Genomic DNA, 17,683 nt, shown 5'->3' with positions numbered 1-17,683 from the left:
CCAACAACACCACTAGAGAGAAAAGGCTGTGGTTTGACCGCAGTATCCCTGCAAAGATTTTTTTTTTGTACTAATGACCTGTTTAGAATTTACTACAAGTAACAAATCATATTAGTTCAGTTAGTATACAAGAGCTGAACAGGTTGGATGAGAACATATGTTCAATTCTTCTTGGTATCACCTTTGGGAGGAGCGCTTTTTCAATACAGCCAACGCACGTACGACTTCCATTCACCTTTTGACATTTGGATTATTTTGTTTTTTTAACTTTCCATCCGTACAATTGACATCTTCTCACTCCCATTTTAATTGGTGGGTCGCACTCAATGAATAGTGCGACCGTAGCACAATAGAAATTTTTCTTTAAGAAGGGTTTAAAGTCTTAATCTTGGACCCGCCTCGAATCGGACTAGTCGCGAAGCGACAAATCGAATTGGAATATTTAAAAAAAAAAAAAAAGAATTTAATAAAAGAAAAACTTTAACATGCTGAATTAGAAATTCTGAATTATATGCTTGCAGAGCAACAAGATATATGCTCCTATGCTGTGAGCATTACAATTGCGCCTTCACCAGCAGGCTATAGCCTTTATGCACCTTGCACTAAGCTAATTCCTGTAAATTGACGTAACCAAGTCTGCCATCCCAAATTTCCATTGTCAAACAATGAAATGAGAACTACTATGCACCAAGGACGTTTAAAATAACATGTGATGCACGGAAAGTGTGGCATGCATTACCCGCAAATCTAATTCTAGAACAACATGTAACTCTCTATCTTTCTACAATTCAGAAACATCATAAATTTCTAAACTTGATGTTAATATCACCAAAAAAAATGATCAAACATCTCACTGAAGAAAACACACTGATAAATGAACAGGAGTCTCATGTGGTATGAGATTATATGAAAGGATCTCAACCGTTCCTAGACAAATAATGGTTAAAGAGAGCACGTAAGGATAGAGAGAGAAAATGATAATTATTGATGTGTTTATTAATGACTGAAATTGTCTCAAATGATCTCATATCACATGAGAGTATCCACATTCTTCCTGAACAGTTCAATACAGTTCATGATTTATTTGGTTCTTCACCAGTAGGAAAGCATAGGATTTAGTATTCACTGATGAAGCAAGTCTACACTCATTCATTGTTACTTCAATCTAAACGTTGATACCATCCACCAAGTGTGTCCCATAATCACAGGAATTGGGATTGGCAGATGCATAACCTCACTAAAGCACGCGCACACACACTTATGAGATGTTTCCTATATTAGTTGAAAACTTCTAGTTGAAACTTGAAACTCCCAACAACCATGTGTTTTCCTTTTCATGGATTGCCAGCTATACTTAAGCAATAAGGGTAATTCCTTTTTCAACTCTCCTCCGCTAACATCTTAAACCACTGTAAGATGGCAATGTACAGTTCACTTTTGCATATAGATTACAGTTTATTACCCCTCACCAGTGTACAACCAGAAACAGTCATGAAGATCAAAATAATCATATATGCTCCCCTATTTATACAACCCTAGCCCAACTCTCCTAGAGTCCTATTTACCCAGATATGTGGGAGAACCCAGCAACTAAAGAGTATATTCTTCAAAATTCAGCAATTTAAACAGGAACAATTTCCGTGCTTCACAGAAATAAATGTTTCTAATAATAAGGGGCATATAAACAGAAGCGGAAAAACAGTAAAACCAAAACACCCCCTCCCCCCAAAATAAAGCAGCAAAAAATTATTTAGGCCAAGTAATTGCAGCTAAGTTCAAGCTTACATTGATTGGACCCAATTATGAAGCTCTCTGTCCGGAGTTTATTGTAGTCTGTATGAAGACAAGACAGTTCTTCAATTCAACGGGACTGTCTTTTCCTTCTTGTTCTGCACTGCCAGCATCCAATTGATAAATCAACTATTTCTAAAATAACAAAAAGAAAAATCCATAAATCCAATAGAAGTGCTTCAACAAAGTCAACCTGAAGTTTAGCAGACAATATTTGCCAATTTTCAAAAACAAATACCTCAACTTATTCAACCACTGACGTTACTAGAAAGAAAATTTTCAAACAAATCACAGAAAACCTGTATATTCTCAAAAAGCAGTAAAAACATTTTTCCAACAACATCTTTCAGATAAAAACATCGTCACAACAAACTGGATGCTCTTACAATAGCCACAAGACCCAAAATAGATTTTTCTTAGCAGCTCTGCACAATGAAACTAACCAGTAGAGCGCATATGGTCCCATAGAATGAATTGTGTATTAACTATTCAACAGGTATGAGAAGTAACAGGACACTAATAGCTTTGGAAACTATACCAAAAATATGTCGCAAAAGCAATAAAACAAAATTCACATCAATTCAAAACTCAAAACATAATGCTTCTTACACGCCAGAGATATGATCCAGTTGGGTCATAATTAATCAGCAAATCAGCTTTTATAGTATGACCTATAAGATGAAAGGACCATATAAATGTCACCCATCTGCATAATATATAAATTAATAACTAAAAAAATTAGATTAACTGCTTTAAACATTTAGGTTTTACCAGAGTAACCAACGTTAATAGAAGCCCGCTGATCCCATGTTCAATGCACAAAAGCTCAATCCACTGTTCCTTATAAGTTAAAAATAAAAATAAAAATGAATCATCCAAGTTTAAATTTCTATGCAGTTTATCTGGAAATAAACAGAGTTCAAAACCACAATTCATGATGTTTTGGAGCATATAGTAGTGAGAAAAATAATTAATTAAAAAAAGCCAACAACTGGATACAGTTAGGTGTGGTTTTATTGGAAAATTTTGTTTCACACATACATGTTTTCGTACTTTGGCCCCCAGTGAAACGAAATCGAGATAGAAGCGAAGACAGGTTACAACGTAACGACTCATACCATCAAACACTACGATTCCGACGAAGGTGAGTTCAGTTCGTGACGGTGGCCACGGCGGCGAGCGACGACGGAGATCGCGGAATTGCTAATCAGTAATCAAGTCTTGAATTCGAGAGGTGAGAAAGGATATCAGTGCAATCGCTCAAGGCGCGCGTTTAAATAGGACTGATATATTTTTATGAATTCACTTATGAGATGCATATATACTTTAATTAATAAGATATTTTAATAATACAATTAATGTTTAGCTCTTTAAAAAAAAAAAAAATTAGTTCATTGATAGTATAAAGTTTTAAATATAAACGAATATGAAAATTAAAATTATAGCATTGCTGGCATCATTTCTATTATATTTCAATTTTGCTCATTCTTTTTCCGTTGTAAATTCTGTGAAAAAAAAGTTGGATGCAATGCAAAAGTTGATCATATTTGGAATCAAACTGGTTTTTGTGTTAGGAACGTTCTGATTCTGAAATGTCAGGCACATAAACAGAAGCATGAAATTTCACTTCAAATTTTGACTTCATTGCAGAATACTGCAACTTAGCTCACCTTGTTTGATAGTTTTGGAAAACTGGGCTTTCTAGCTGATGCATCCGACGTTCCTTTGGTGGTCATGTTTTTCTAACATCCACACAACATATAAAGCTCTTATACAACATGTAGTAGCATCAGCAAAGAATATAATAATTTTTATTAAGAATATAGCAAATGTGACATTAAACAATGATGATGGAGAGCGCCCAGCACACAAGTTCAGGGCAGTGGCGGCCTTATTTTGATTGCTTGATAAAATCATAAATCATATTTTTTTTTTCTCTTGTTCAATGATTCAATCAATAGTTAACCAATAAATGTGGTTTTATAAGAATGATAAAGAATATATATATATATGTACGAATTTTGATGAAACGAATCTATACTCCTGGGTGGTCTTGTGGATCAATAATGGGGATGGGACAACTTGGATTGCAAGGGTAAGGGCAATCTATATGATGGAAAGGCCTTCTTTCATAAAACCAATCTGCTACAGCCTTTGCAATTGTCTGCAGAATGATATGCAGACAAGTCAGCTAGCTATTCAGCTGGATATGAAGGAAAGAAAATTAAAAACAAAATAAAAAATTAAGCCTCTTACTGTGTGGGCTAGCTGCGGAGAGTCACTTCTGAACCATGTTTCCTGCATTTCAGTTTGGCAGTGTGCATAGCAAGAGTCTATAAACATTCCATTAATTGGAGAGTTTCCTAGCACAGTCAATGCCCTTAAGAATTCTGTCCTGAAGCCTGGAAATCAACTCATGCATAAAAGTCAGGAACTACACAGGCCCCTAAAGCTTTCACCAAATTTCAGAAGAATATAACTACATACATACATATAATCCCAGTAGCCTGTTTTTCTCATGCCAATATTTTCAATGGATATAAACAATTATTGACAAGAGGCATGTCAAATAATAGACAGCATTCTAAAGGTGATTACAAACTAAGCAAACTTCCTTGGGTTTAGGTTTCAGCATATTTCCATGAGAAATTATTAAGAGATCAGAATATTCACCTTGCATTAGACCGAGTTGATTAGGTGAGCAGTTGCTTATGTCAAGCTTGCAGCTATGCCAGTTGCCATGAGGATCAGCAACACCCGGTGCCAAAATGTTCTTAATCTGAATCAAAGCAATAACTTGAGGTTCAAGGAAAATACTAGAAGGATCTGTCCAGTTATTAAGAGCTAGTAGCAAAAACATCAAATGACAAATACATTTATGAAGATGAGTTATCCAGAACCATTTATCATATATGGAGGTTTTTATCTTGGGGGAAGAGGGAATAAAGTTCATACTGAATCAGGAAATATTAAGAAAAAAAAGTATGCAGAATAATCTTTGGCCAATTTCTGATATTATCCCAATTGATTTTGCATATACAATTTTCTCATCAAGAAGTTTTTTATTTTCACACTTTGTATTCCAGGTTAGTATCTTAGGTCTAGCGGGACCAATATATTAAATAAGGAACACCAATCTGCAAATAAATTGAAGTTTCTTGAGCAACAGAATAATCTGACCTGCCATGAGTCGTATGCTGCATTTACAAAGAAGATTGGTGTAGTGATTTGTGATACCAAATATTGTGGGAAAAAGCACTACAAGATTGTTCAGAAATCAGAAGTGTCAGTAACACCACAGAAGGAATTGTAGAAAGACAAAAACTATAATTTATAAACTTACCAGGCCTGGGCTGAGTCTTGAAGTGCATGATTGTGGCAAATTCCTAGCAGAGCCCTAAAAAAAGAAGAAGAAAAAAACAAACTTGAACATTTTAGATCTCCCTTGAACAACTGCTTCAGAAAGTATCTTCCACATGAAAAGTGGGAAAAATTAGTGGCACCTTTTTTGTATAAAGTGGAAAATGATAGAGAGAAAGGAATGTACATACATGTGTGGTAACAATTTGACTGAAGTACTGTTCAATGTGTTGTTCTCCTGAGACATCCTTTCTGTTAACATTAACATAATGAATCTTAAAAAGATCTAAGGAAATCTAAAAATTCAGGAAAAGGCTAAGTATTAAGAATATTAAGGGGCTTACGCATTGATAAAGTAACCAGCATCTGAGAGGCATTTTACTTTAGCTCCTGCAGGTAATAGAGCTCGAAAGCGATCACAATGCAGTATTGAAGTCAATCCTCCAGCTGAACATCCAGAGATAATAGCCTGTAGTTACAAGTTCGGTGAGAGAAGGAAAAAAAAAACCAATAAAAAGAGTGACAAATCATTAATGTCTCATACATTTTGAGCATTTTTCATTCCTTTTGCTAGTAAATCCTCCATGAGAGCAGCAAAAATCCTTGCTCCTCTGAAGTGCAACTTAGTTGCCTGATTTACACATCATTTTATTAGAATTTCATCAGAAGGAAAAAATAGGAAAAAAAATTTATCCATGACTAATATCTTCCTTGAAATTTAGATATCAAAATTCCTTTGAATTTGGTAAAACTTACTGGATTGACTGCTTCCATATCACCAGTAAATGATGCCCCATCACAATACCTAACCTTGATTCTATTCCAATTATAGAAATCTGGAATTCACAACGTTCATTATAAAGTTGAACAAAATGTTGGATTCATAAGGAATAACAAGATCTATTAACAAGAAGGGAATACCTGGATTAAACTGTTGCTTGTTACTTAAAATTCCTGAAAAGGCAATTTGCTCGGCCATTTGCTTAGATGAACCTAAACGAGTGTACTTGCGAGAAAGGCAAGTAGTCATATTGTTGCACCATCCTCCTCCCTAAAAGAAATGAAATAGAATCAAAGTGCATTACCAATAAAAGAGAACTTTCGATGAAGTTGCAAGTTCCAACAGAGAGAAAAACATTTGGAAAATCCTACTACTTATGGAATTGAAAGTATAACATAGCAATAGTTTTACTCACACACGTTAAAGAAATAAATAGAGTTAAATAAAGAGTGAAAGCAATGTTTTATTGAGTTGGTATTTGGCAAAGACTTTTCAGTCTTCATGTAAGTTTGTAGAAAGGGACACACCTCAAATTGAACTAACCAATTTTTAATCCCTGCTCCAAATCCCTTATCTAAATGGTAAGCCGCAGGACTCCCATCCAAACAAACTGCAAAAATATTTTAAATTTCAATTTCCCAATTGTTATAAACATTAACAAAAATAGTAAACATGAGATGAAGAGCAAAAATTGATAAAGTTAACTATGAACTGAAAGAGCAAAAATTCCTAACCGGCTCCTTTTGTTACCGCGTTCTGGACATAAGTGATTGGTACATAAACAGCTTCTGCCTTCAGCAATAGCAGTGCACATACTACAAGGTTTAACCATTGGCCTCTTCTTTTGCTTTCCATTCTGCACAAATTCATCAAATAAAAAAAATGATAAAACTATGAATGGAGAATAACGAAAACAGAGTACCTTATGTAGAAGTATCACGATAAATCCTAGTGAGTAGGCAATAAGAATACATGATTAAAAAAAAACCCTTCCATTGATTAATTGAGGAATTATCCATTTCATCTTTCCAACTCATTTTCTTTTCGACCTACCGTTTACCAATAAAATATCTATTTTGTTCTTCTCATTTCAGAAATCAAAGAACCAACCATTTTGATTTTATATAAAAGTAACAACCCAGAGGAGTTACAAGAATTTACGATTTATGTATGAACAAGGTAAAAGTCATCTTTTGGCTAAATTACAGGGAAATATCTGAACTTAATATTATGATCTTAGAATCAGTGAATTGCTTCATCCATAGAACATAGGGTGCCTGAAAACTCAACCCAATCAACAAATACAGTAGTCTAAGCCCAGAAAACAAAACCTTTTATATAACTGCAGATTTTACTATAATCAAGCTAACCCCAATACCCCATTGGTTCCTACAATTGAAAATCTTCAAACTTGCGTTTCCATATATGAATATCAGTTATCAGAATACAACACGAAAAAAGCCAAGAAATCAACCTGCACTGCACACATTTCCCATAAGTAGAACAAAATGGATAATTGATTTCATTCCAATCCAATTACTAATCCCAGATTCTAACGCTAAAAATAGAAACTTCATCCCAACCCCACAAACTGACAGATGATCAGAGCTGAAAAAAATAAAAAAATAAAAACACCAAAAACATTATGTGCATAATGGATGCCAATGAATCTCTGTAGCTGTACATGAAGAGGAGAATGGAGTGGAAAGTGCTCAATGTGTTTGGCAAACCAGTTTGCTAATGAAAAACAGTTGGAGATGATGGCTTAATAGAATGGTTAAACAAGGAAACACAATGTAACTAGCAATGGTTAACAAGTCTGTTTGTGTGGCAAGGTTGAGAGGAAAATGGTTAAGAGTGTTTGGAGGGAGAATTGGGTCTTAATTTTTCAGTTTATGTTAAGGAACTGCGTTGTCTCTCCCGTGAAAGCGAAAGAGTTCAAACCTTTTCAGTTTGGGCAGAGAACCCAAGAACCGACAGTCATGTACACAAAAACCACACCAAAAACAATGTGTATTTTATTTGATACAGATTAGAACACAATAGTGACAAAAAAAAAAGTGTTATCTGTAGCTTTTTTTTAGTTGAAAACATAGGTCTTATTATTCCTGATTTGATTCTTAATTAATTATAATTTGTTTCCTAAAATTTTCAATATATTTTCTATTTTTATAATTAATAATTGTAAATCTTTAATGGAGAAATCTCTTCAGATATTCACATATAAAAAATAAAGCAAATTAAGATATCAAATTTATTTCTAATTATATTTTTAAATATATATTATGAAAATTAATACTTATATTGAACACTAATCCAGTAATACCTGATAAGATATGCGTGGGAAAAAAACAAGAGTGCCGCGTACTGTTCAAGAAAAGTACTATTAAATTGTTAATTACTATAAAATAAAATTTGCAAATAACAAGATTGATGCTGTGTGGGGCTCGGTTTTTTGGGCAGGATCCGACCCGAATGTCGTTGACAAAAAGTTAAAAGTGGGGAACTAATGTTGCCTGCATCGAATCTTACGCTTTCCCACATCGATGAGTGCTTCGAATGTGCAATCTTTGCGCCGACTAAATAAAAGTTGAAAGCCCACTTTGGAGCTATTATCCCATGAGGTATGTCCCTGAGCTCGCGCAACCTTCCATTTGATTTTTTTTTTTTTTTCTCTTTTAACAAAAAGCTGAAACTTTTTGCAATTTGAATTTGAAAGCATTCTTCATTGAATTAATTATGGGCCATCAACTTTTCATGCAAAGAAAAAAATTTCCTACATATTTTTCAATTTTTACAGACTCTTTTTTTTTCTAATGGTATAAGAAGATATTTATCATATAAATGAGAAGTGTAAAGTCAATTAATTATTTATGTTAGGAGCAATGAAATGAGACCTTATGATTTTGAATTATCTCTTGAGCAATAGTTTCAGTTAATAGCGGATCTAGAATTTTTTTTAATATCTGCACACTTAAAATAAAAGAATAAAAGAAAAAAAAATAAAGAAAATTTAAAATATATTAAAATACAAAAGAATATATACAAAAAAAAAGAAAAAAAACTTACTTAATATAAAAAAAGTAATCAAAAGTCAATTAAACTGTTACAATAGAACATTTTGGGTCCTTAACAAAAATTACGGGTCTCAATTTAATTTCTTAGGGAAAAATGAGTCTACTCGTAATCCCTCGTAATTCAAAAATAGACTCAGATAATCAAAATTATGGTATCTGAATGTCCAAAAAAAAAATTCAAAAGGACTCACATTAATCCCTCAAAAGGACTAACATGGGTCTATTTTAAAATTTAAAGGGATCACGAGTCGACTTTTTTTTAAGAGATTAAATTGAGTCCTGTAATTTTTGTTGATGATCCAAAATATATTTTATATATTTTATTCTTTTTTCTCAAAAAAAATTATGTGTGCACTCGCATACACTTGCACTAATACAGGTCTGACACTGGTTTCAGTCTAAGATTTTATATTGGGGTTGTGCTATCTCATAATGTTAGTTGTTGAACATGTATATGAGATGAAAAAAATATATAAAAAATTAAAACAAGCATGTGTACTCAATGCTTAATTATTTTGAGATCAACAAAATATTTATTTTTTAAAAACTCGAAGTTTATAGTTTCATGTGGCATGTCCCTTTTTATTATCGAGTTGTGACCTATCGAGTTGTGGCCTAACAATCATATACGGTGCCTTAAATGTATAGGTCACAAGGTGTAATTTGTTTCAGATTCTTCTTTCTCTTTGAGCTGAGCCACGCCCTCCTTAATTTTACTGTTGGGGAAAAACACCAACCAGGATTTTAGGTGTTGATTTGCCGGAATTACATGTGCCTCCTTCTCTGAAAAAACTATCATTGTGATAATGTTCTACGACTCTCTTTGTTAAATAAAGGTAAAAATGTATGATGTTTCGTTGACTCAAAAAGTCTGATTTCTTTATTAGGAGACATTTCGGCATGCATTCGTTTTTATCAATAGATAGCATCTATATCAAAGACTCAATATGTGCACATGAATTTGATATATCAATAGGTAACAATATATATATGTATGTGTGTTTGTAATTTTAATTTATTTTAGAGTTATAATAGTCGTTATCATTTTAATTTTTCAACTCTAAAATAACGTCGTTTCGGTGAACATTAAACAATGTTGTCCAAAGTAACATTAGATTTTTCTTCATATATATACATATGGGCAGATCCTTTGACAACGGTGTCAAGCTTTAAAATTTGACACAAAATTCTAATCGTTGATTTTCGCTAATCAACGGTTATAATTTTTTCAATAAAATTCGTTAATTAATTATTAATTCTCAATAAATGATAATCGTTGACTGGCGAAAATCCACGGTTAGGATATGATTTCAAATTTTAAAGTTTGACACCCGTATCAAATGATCCTATCTTTTATATATATATATATATATATATATATATATATATCTGTGTGTGTGTGAATCAAATCAATAAAATTCCATCATATATATTCCATTTAAATTTGTTTGGAACCCCCTCCTCAGTTGATGATGGATCTTTTAGATACTAATGCTATAAATATGTCTAGCTTGATAGTTAATTACTAAGCTGTAATTTTCTTTTATTTTGGGGCTTGGCCCCTCTTTATTTACAAAAAAAAAAATTAATAATATTCCATCAATAATATTCCATATATACTTGATTTGATATTGCATGATATTAAGACATGCGATAGGATTTGTTTAGACATTAATTAACATGATTTGATAAGCAACTCATAAGGATTACAGTAATTGCATTGAATAAGATTTGATTAGTAAATCATAATGGTTGAAATTAATTAATTAATTAATTAAAATTATAACCTAACTTTTAGCTAATTCAAATTATTTGGTATCTATATAATTATTGTAATCATGTTTTATATCTCTCAATCAATAAGACATATGATTCTTCGACACAAATAAAGCATGATAATAATACTAAAAAACTAATCAAACAATAACTTATACTTTTTAATAAAATCAAATTCCCCTTGCAATCGTTTGTAGATCTTATAGCCTAATTGATCACGCCGTTTCAAACTATTTATTGGTATAGAAAATTATTTTGTCAAAATTTATTTATTTTTTAATCTATCTTTTGGTATTTTTAATAAATAAAATAAGATATTTGAGTATCTTAATAAAATAATTTATTTAAATATACTTATTTTTTATTATTGTTGTTATATAATTACTTTTTTAATTATATTATTATTTTTCCAATATTGTCAATGACATTACATAGTATTAGACAGAGTGCATGACGAGTAGACTGGTACCGGCTATACCCTAGTTTTGTCGACCATGGAACCGTGAAGACTGTGAATCCCATGATTGGGTTGGAAAGTTGATGTAGCAGGAGTTTGTGATTGTTATTGAAAGTCGAGGGTAGTGCACCTACAACTGGCACGCGATTGACGGTGATTTCTTAATTGCCACATTTATTTTATCACTATTTTACTAAACACTACCTATTGGTGGTTATTTCCATTATAGTATTTAGGTCAAAGTTGTCATCCAATAACCTTTGAACCGTAAAGTCGAAAGGCGCCAACCCCCGCCAAATCTAAAAGTACTTTTTTATAAAAAGAATTTATCATGCTTGTTAAATTTTCATTTTCATGTAATTATCTGAAACAATTTGTGTTTTATTCTTTTAGAAAATCTTAAAAAAATTTAAAGAAGCGTGGTTTTTTAATGTCTAGGAAAAAATAGATACAAAATTTTCATATAACAACATAGGAGGTGATTATACTTACTACTGAAATGTTTTAAAACTCTTATTATTAAATTAATAATTATTGATTTTCGTCAATCTAACAATTATAATTTATTAGAAATTAATAATTAATTAATAAGTGTACCCAATAAATTATAACTGTTAAATTGACGGAAATCAACGGTGATTGATTTAGTAGTAAGAGTTGTAAAATATTTCAGTAATAAGTATAACATCTCCCAACAACATAATATAATGTCGACTGTGTTACACCGACACTTCAAAAAATTTGAAGTGTTGTATATGATACTCCCCGATACTCTGATATGTTTCGATATCTATAATATTTGAATTTTTATTATATATCATGAAAAAATTAATTGATGTTTTACCAAATTGATATAGTAAAAAATAAAAATGAAAATATAATAGTAAATTTTTACTAATTATGTTTCTTTGCAAAATTGATAGGTATTATAAGTTTAGTTTCATTTTTTTGTATTAAATTATTGAATATTAAATATAATATATATTACATAAATTAAAAATATTATTTAATATCAAAACATGTCCTAACGTGTTGAAATCTAATAATTTTTTAGAACTAATGTGTTGGAATGTCGTTTGTGTCCTGTGTCGGTGTCAGTTCAACATTGAATGTCGGTATCAGTAATTAAAAATGACTATTTGAATATAAGTGATGAGATTCAATCTGAATTGTCACGTGTGTAGTTTAGTGTACAAAAAGTAGTTTTCTGTTTTTTCTTTCTGTTACTCAATTTTGCAATTAGGATTAGTTTTTGTTTGCTTGTGCCACGTAAGCATTTCCCTTTCTTTTCATTGTGAAAGGTACACAGTATAAGTACCTGAGTTTGTAAATTATTCATTAATGAAATATCAAAATTTAGTTTTCCACTGTAAGATGGTATTAGAGTTTTTCACGGAGCTCTGATATTCACCAATTCTTGTTCGTCTTCTTTATTTCTTCACTTGATTTTTACTCCTTATAAAGCTTTCTTCTGTTTGCAAGCTCATTGATATTTGAAACATGGTGAATAAGAGTTCTGTTCTAATTCAAGAACCTTCGAAAAATCTTGCTCCGATTGGTGGCTCATCCACGAGCAACACTGCAAATGCAGTTAGAGTTCTTGATATTTCAGATCCTGCAAGTCCTTATTTCCTCCATCCAAGTGAGAATCCATCGCTTGTATTGGCTTCAAACCTTATAAATGGGAAGAATTACCATGGCTAGGGTAGAGCCATGAAGATGGCTTTAATTTCAAAGAACAAGATCACTTTTGTTAATGGAATGATCTCAGCACCAGAGATTTTGGACTCTAAATACGGGCTTGGGAGAGATGCAATACCATCGTAATTTCTTGGTTGCATCGCTCAATAACCGAGTCAATTTCTCAATCAATCCTATGGATGGATAGTGCATCTGATGTATGGAACAACTCGAAGGAGAGATTTTCGCAGGCTGGCATTTTCAGAATCTTAGATCCATAAGATGAGGTCCATCGCTTGCATTAAGGAAAAAATTCAATCTCTGACTTCTACACCTAGCTCAAAATACTCTGGGATGAACTGGAAGCTCTTCAACCTAGTCCAATGTGCAGATGCCTACGTCCTTGTTGCTCAATCTCGCCTCAGATAAAGAAAGTTCATGAGAGAGATTATTCAATTCGGTTCTTGAAGGGACTCAGTGATTAGTTCTCACATGTGAGATCACAAATCATGCTAATGGATCTTTTACCAGTTATGAATCGTGTTTTCTCTCTTGAGACTCAACAAGAAAGGCAACTGCAGTTAGAAGGTAATTTCTCTACTGCTAACGAAACTCCAAGGATTTTTTTTAACTCTGCAAATCAGTCACATACAAGATGACTAGATGAGGACGTTCTAATTCACGTGGAAGAGTTTGTGGATTTTCTGGATGTGATAGATCTTCCAGACTTTGCACATATTGTGGCAAAACCAGTCACATTGTGGAAACTTGATTTGAGAAGCATGGTTATCCTCCTGGATACAAGCAGCAAAATCCAACTCACACAACTAGTGATGCATCCATTGTCTGTGAGCAACTTGATTCAACTGCAACAGCTAATCATGAAAGTGGATTTAGCTTCATAGAGAGTCCACCAAACGATCTTGGAGATGATACATAATTCAATGTAGCAGACTTCAACTCAACATGCAAACAACTACGTACATACCAGTGCACTCAATGTAAAGGCTGAAATACCTGAATCTTCATCAGGTAATTATTTTATTCAGTGGATTTTAGATACGGGAGCAATTGACCATATCACTCATGTTTCACAAGCTTATCTTCAGTTCGAAAGATTGATCCAAAAGATATTTCCTTACCTAATAGAGATAAGGTGTATTCCTATTATTTTGGCAGAGTTAATATTTCACAATCATTGACACTGATGAATGTGTTGTATGTGAAGGAGTTCTCGGTTAATCTGATATCAGTGAATAGACTAGTACAATAGTCTAACTGTGATATGATATTTCAAAATCAAACTGTTCATTCGATAGAGGGGTTTCATGGCAATGATTGGTTCTACTGAGATCGAGAGAGCTTTATACATTCTCACACAAGTTTGCGGACTTGAAGAATCTTTGATGAAGGGAAACAAAGAAATGACTTGTATAAAACCAGTAGCTCAATCCCTTAGTAATAGCTTGGTAATAAATTCATGTGCCACTAATATATGGCACTTGTAGTTAGGCTATTGCTCAAAGCCTGTAATAAAAGCTATGATGCTTCAACATCCTTTCATAAAATGCAAAAACATAGATGATCCATGTGATGTATGCCATTTGGCAAGACAAAGAAAATTGTCTTTTAATCTCAACACTTCTGTCTCTCTTTCACCTTTTGATTTGAGAACTATGTTCATGTTGTTTTCGGGATACGCGCTCGAGCGTCCAAAGTCAGGCGAATTTTGCCATCTTCAGGATTTTCAACGTGTTTGGGCATGTATAAATGCGCTTGAGCGCCCAGAGGCAGAGAATTTCACTTGGTTTTGCAAATATAGCGCGCTTGAGTGCCCAAATCAACGCTTGAGCGTCCTACACTTGGGACAGACTTGGTCTCCCTTGTTTTTGGTGAGTTTCTTGGAGGGACTTCATTCCCCTTTCATTCTTCAAAGGTTATCACACCTAATTGACAAGGAAAAACCAACCATGTTCACACACCATGTGGCACCTACATCCCATACACACTTTACCAATTCGTCATGCAAATCAAAACAGTAAACATAACTTCATATTCATCAATGTATTGAAGTCTCAATTACATCAATGTTCTTCAAATCTCATATACATGCCGAAAGGACTTAGCTACCAAAATGAACATGATCAAAGCAATTAACCATATACAACATACCATTTACTATTACAATGATCATGCACTAAGTCCTCCAAAATACATCATATGGCCATGTAAATGACATATATATATATATATATGTATATAACAATCCTAATGGATATGTGGTCCCAAAATGACAAGCTATCATGTGCCATCTACTCAGGCTTCTTGCCTCGTCCCACATCATCCATGCTAGTACCTGAAATAGCATTCCCCAAACGGGGTGAGATGAAACTCAATAAACCCAGGGTTCTTGGAGAATTCCTCCAACCCCATAGTTCACTTCTTATATGAAGGGTTAGTATTCACATGACATGAGCTACATTATATATCTAGAGGCAATAACAGTAATGATTTAATTATAGCATACTCGTGCATTCAAATGGCCAAAGAATTAAACAATCAAATCATCACACACGCTTCAGTTGCATCTTAGTCCTTTCCACTAAGCATACAACCTAGCCCCAGTGCTTGTCCATTGGCCCTTTCTCCAATGACACAACAATACTTATGAAAGCAAACATACCATAATACTAACATTACCATTCAATCATCCATTCATTAACCATTACTTCCATAAAAGCAATGGTGGAACAACAAGAAGGATTAACCTCCAAGATCCAAAGGTTTACCTCTTGATATTCCATCTCTTTTGCAAGCTTTTTTCTAGCTCACTTATCCACATCAACCTTTCTTGGTATGTCCACTTGACAATTTCTTCCAATCACCAATACACCCTATTCAAGAGTGTGAAATCAATCAACATACATCAATGAATACCTCTATATTCATCCACAACATAGAAAATTCATGCACCATTAACAAGCTTATGAACTTACCAAACAACTAGCCTAATCAAGCTCCTTGGATTCCACCAATGCTTGATCACTCAATGTGGGTCCGCTTGCTTCAATCCTACCAACACAATGGACACCATTAACACAATCAATCCAAGCCATGGCTCAACAATGCAAGAAACTCAACATTTCAAGCATGAATTTTTCCAAAATATTGAACCATAACCAAACGACAATCTAAGTTCATTTCCACCGTTTAATTATCATTCCTAATAACATTTACAAAGGAATTTAGCATCAATCTAACTCAAACTCATCAAACTCACAAAATCACTATTCATCATCTTTAACCTCATGCAATCACCATGGAAATAAGGTTTGAGAAGTGAAAACTTACCCTAAAGCATCACACAACCAAGGAATGGTGTTATCCTAAGCTCTCATGGAAGAAAATGCCATTAAACTCCTCAAATCACCAAGTGGGTCGAATTCTTGGGAGAAAGATATCTCACTCCACAATACTTCTCACTCAAAACTAAGCTAGGACTTGGAATGATGTGAAGATTCTCTATGTTTTTGGCTTTGGAACGGATAGATTTGGTTGAGAATCAAGGGAGTTAGGGTTTGCTCCTCAAATGGTTTCAATCTTTCTCCCTCCCTCTGTTTCACATCGTGGAAGAAGAAGAAATGAGGAAAGTGGGGCTAAGTTTTCAACTTATATATGTTAAGTTATTTTAACTGGGTATAAGCTTATCTATTTATTCACCTCCATTCACCACTAAACCTTATCCAATGAACTAGAATATTTGTATGGTCATATTTCTAACTTTATTTTTATATTTTGAGTACTTTTATCTACCTATATTTCTACCCTTTAATTCTCACTAACTGCACTTTTTATCTCAAAAGTGCCTTTAACTCATTAATTAGATATTTTACCTAATTCAACCCCAATAATACATGATTAATTATTTAATCACATGCAATTTCCTAAATACTTGGGTTAGGAATATTATAATCATACCCAATTTACTTGAGGAATCCTCATGAAATCAAAGTTTGAAGTGAAAAATCATTTACGAGCATATGTTACACTTGTAGAAAACCAATTTGCTGTTACTGTTCAAGCCTTCCACAGTGACAATGGATCGGAATTCTTAATGATTGAGTTTTTTGTAGCAAAATGAATTGTCCATCAGACTTCATGTATTGAGACTCTTGAACATAATGGCATTCTAGAGAGAAAGCATCAACACATCCTCAATGTGGCCAGAGCCCTCTTCTTCCCAAGCAAACTCTCTCAAGGGCTATGAAGGTATTGTGTGGTTCATGCCATACACTTTATTAATCATTTGAGCACACCAACTTTGCACAAGTCATCTTTCAAACTTATTACTACAAGCCACTCATTCTTGTTCATTTAAGGCATTCGGATGCCTAGCATATGCCTTTACTATTACTGTTGGATGTTTAAAATTCGATCCATGAGCCAGGAAATGTGTTTACATTGGCCACAAAGATGGAGTGAAGGGCTATGTTCTCTTTGATTTAATGTCCAATCAAATTTTCCTTTCAAGGAATGTTGTGTTTTATGAGCATTGTTTTCCTTTTTTTGGAAAGCAAATGTTGTGACATGCACCTTGGCCACTTGGAGGTGATTCAGAGAATTTTCACGAAATGCTGCCACTTGAGCATCTAAGTCAAGGTTCAGATGCTATCTTATCCGATTCATCAGGTCAATAGAATGTTGATGCTATCTTATTCGATTCATCAGGTCAACAAAATGTTTCCTTACCAACCTCAATGC

The 17,683-nt window shown here is 33.4% G+C and overlaps 1 protein-coding gene across 2 annotated transcripts; it reads right to left on the bottom strand.

Annotated features, from left to right (window-relative positions):
• Nucleotides 1–652: 652 nt before the first annotated feature.
• On the bottom strand, nt 653–7,893 carry LOC133303936 (pectin acetylesterase 8-like). 2 transcript variants are annotated; one of them, XM_061503912.1, is made up of 16 exons: nt 6,667–7,893; nt 6,460–6,542; nt 6,073–6,202; nt 5,908–5,987; nt 5,696–5,782; nt 5,496–5,620; nt 5,343–5,403; nt 5,135–5,188; nt 4,972–5,049; nt 4,465–4,570; nt 4,048–4,193; nt 3,833–3,955; nt 3,462–3,533; nt 2,563–2,631; nt 2,401–2,462; nt 653–1,926 (listed from the first exon to the last, which is right to left on the bottom strand). In XM_061503912.1, exons 1-15 carry the CDS (start codon nt 6,800–6,802, stop codon nt 2,451–2,453), a joined length of 1,362 nt encoding a protein of 453 aa, XP_061359896.1. In that variant the 5' UTR covers nt 6,803–7,893; the 3' UTR covers nt 653–1,926; nt 2,401–2,450. The 2 variants fall into 2 exon arrangements, with proteins under 2 accessions (XP_061359896.1, XP_061359897.1); XM_061503913.1 differs by having other exon boundaries at nt 6,476–6,542.
• Between the last annotated feature and the right edge of the window lie 9,790 nt (nt 7,894–17,683).

Source organism: Gastrolobium bilobum, unplaced genomic scaffold (assembly GCF_033153095.1).
Source record: "Gastrolobium bilobum isolate Gb01-03AN ecotype WA unplaced genomic scaffold, APGP_CSIRO_Gbil_v1 utg15030, whole genome shotgun sequence".
In the NCBI taxonomy this organism is placed as follows: Eukaryota; Viridiplantae; Streptophyta; class Magnoliopsida; order Fabales; family Fabaceae; genus Gastrolobium; species Gastrolobium bilobum.
Note: the sequence above shows the minus strand (reverse complement) of the source record. Positions and strands in the feature narration are given on the sequence as shown.

What these genes read in the sequence shown, in the direction of transcription:
- LOC133303936 (XM_061503912.1), bottom strand. Translation starts at nt 6,802, where the DNA reads ATGAATTTGTGCAGAATGGAAAGCAAAAGAAGAGGCCAATGGTTAAAC. An exon ending in GTCAAATTGTTACCACACAT is followed by an intron (nt 5,189 to 5,342) that starts GTATGTACATTC and finishes TTCTTTTTTTAG; the next exon opens with GGCTCTGCTAGGAATTTGCC. An exon ending in CTCCGCAGCTAGCCCACACA is followed by an intron (nt 3,956 to 4,047) that starts GTAAGAGGCTTA and finishes ATCATTCTGCAG; the next exon opens with ACAATTGCAAAGGCTGTAGC.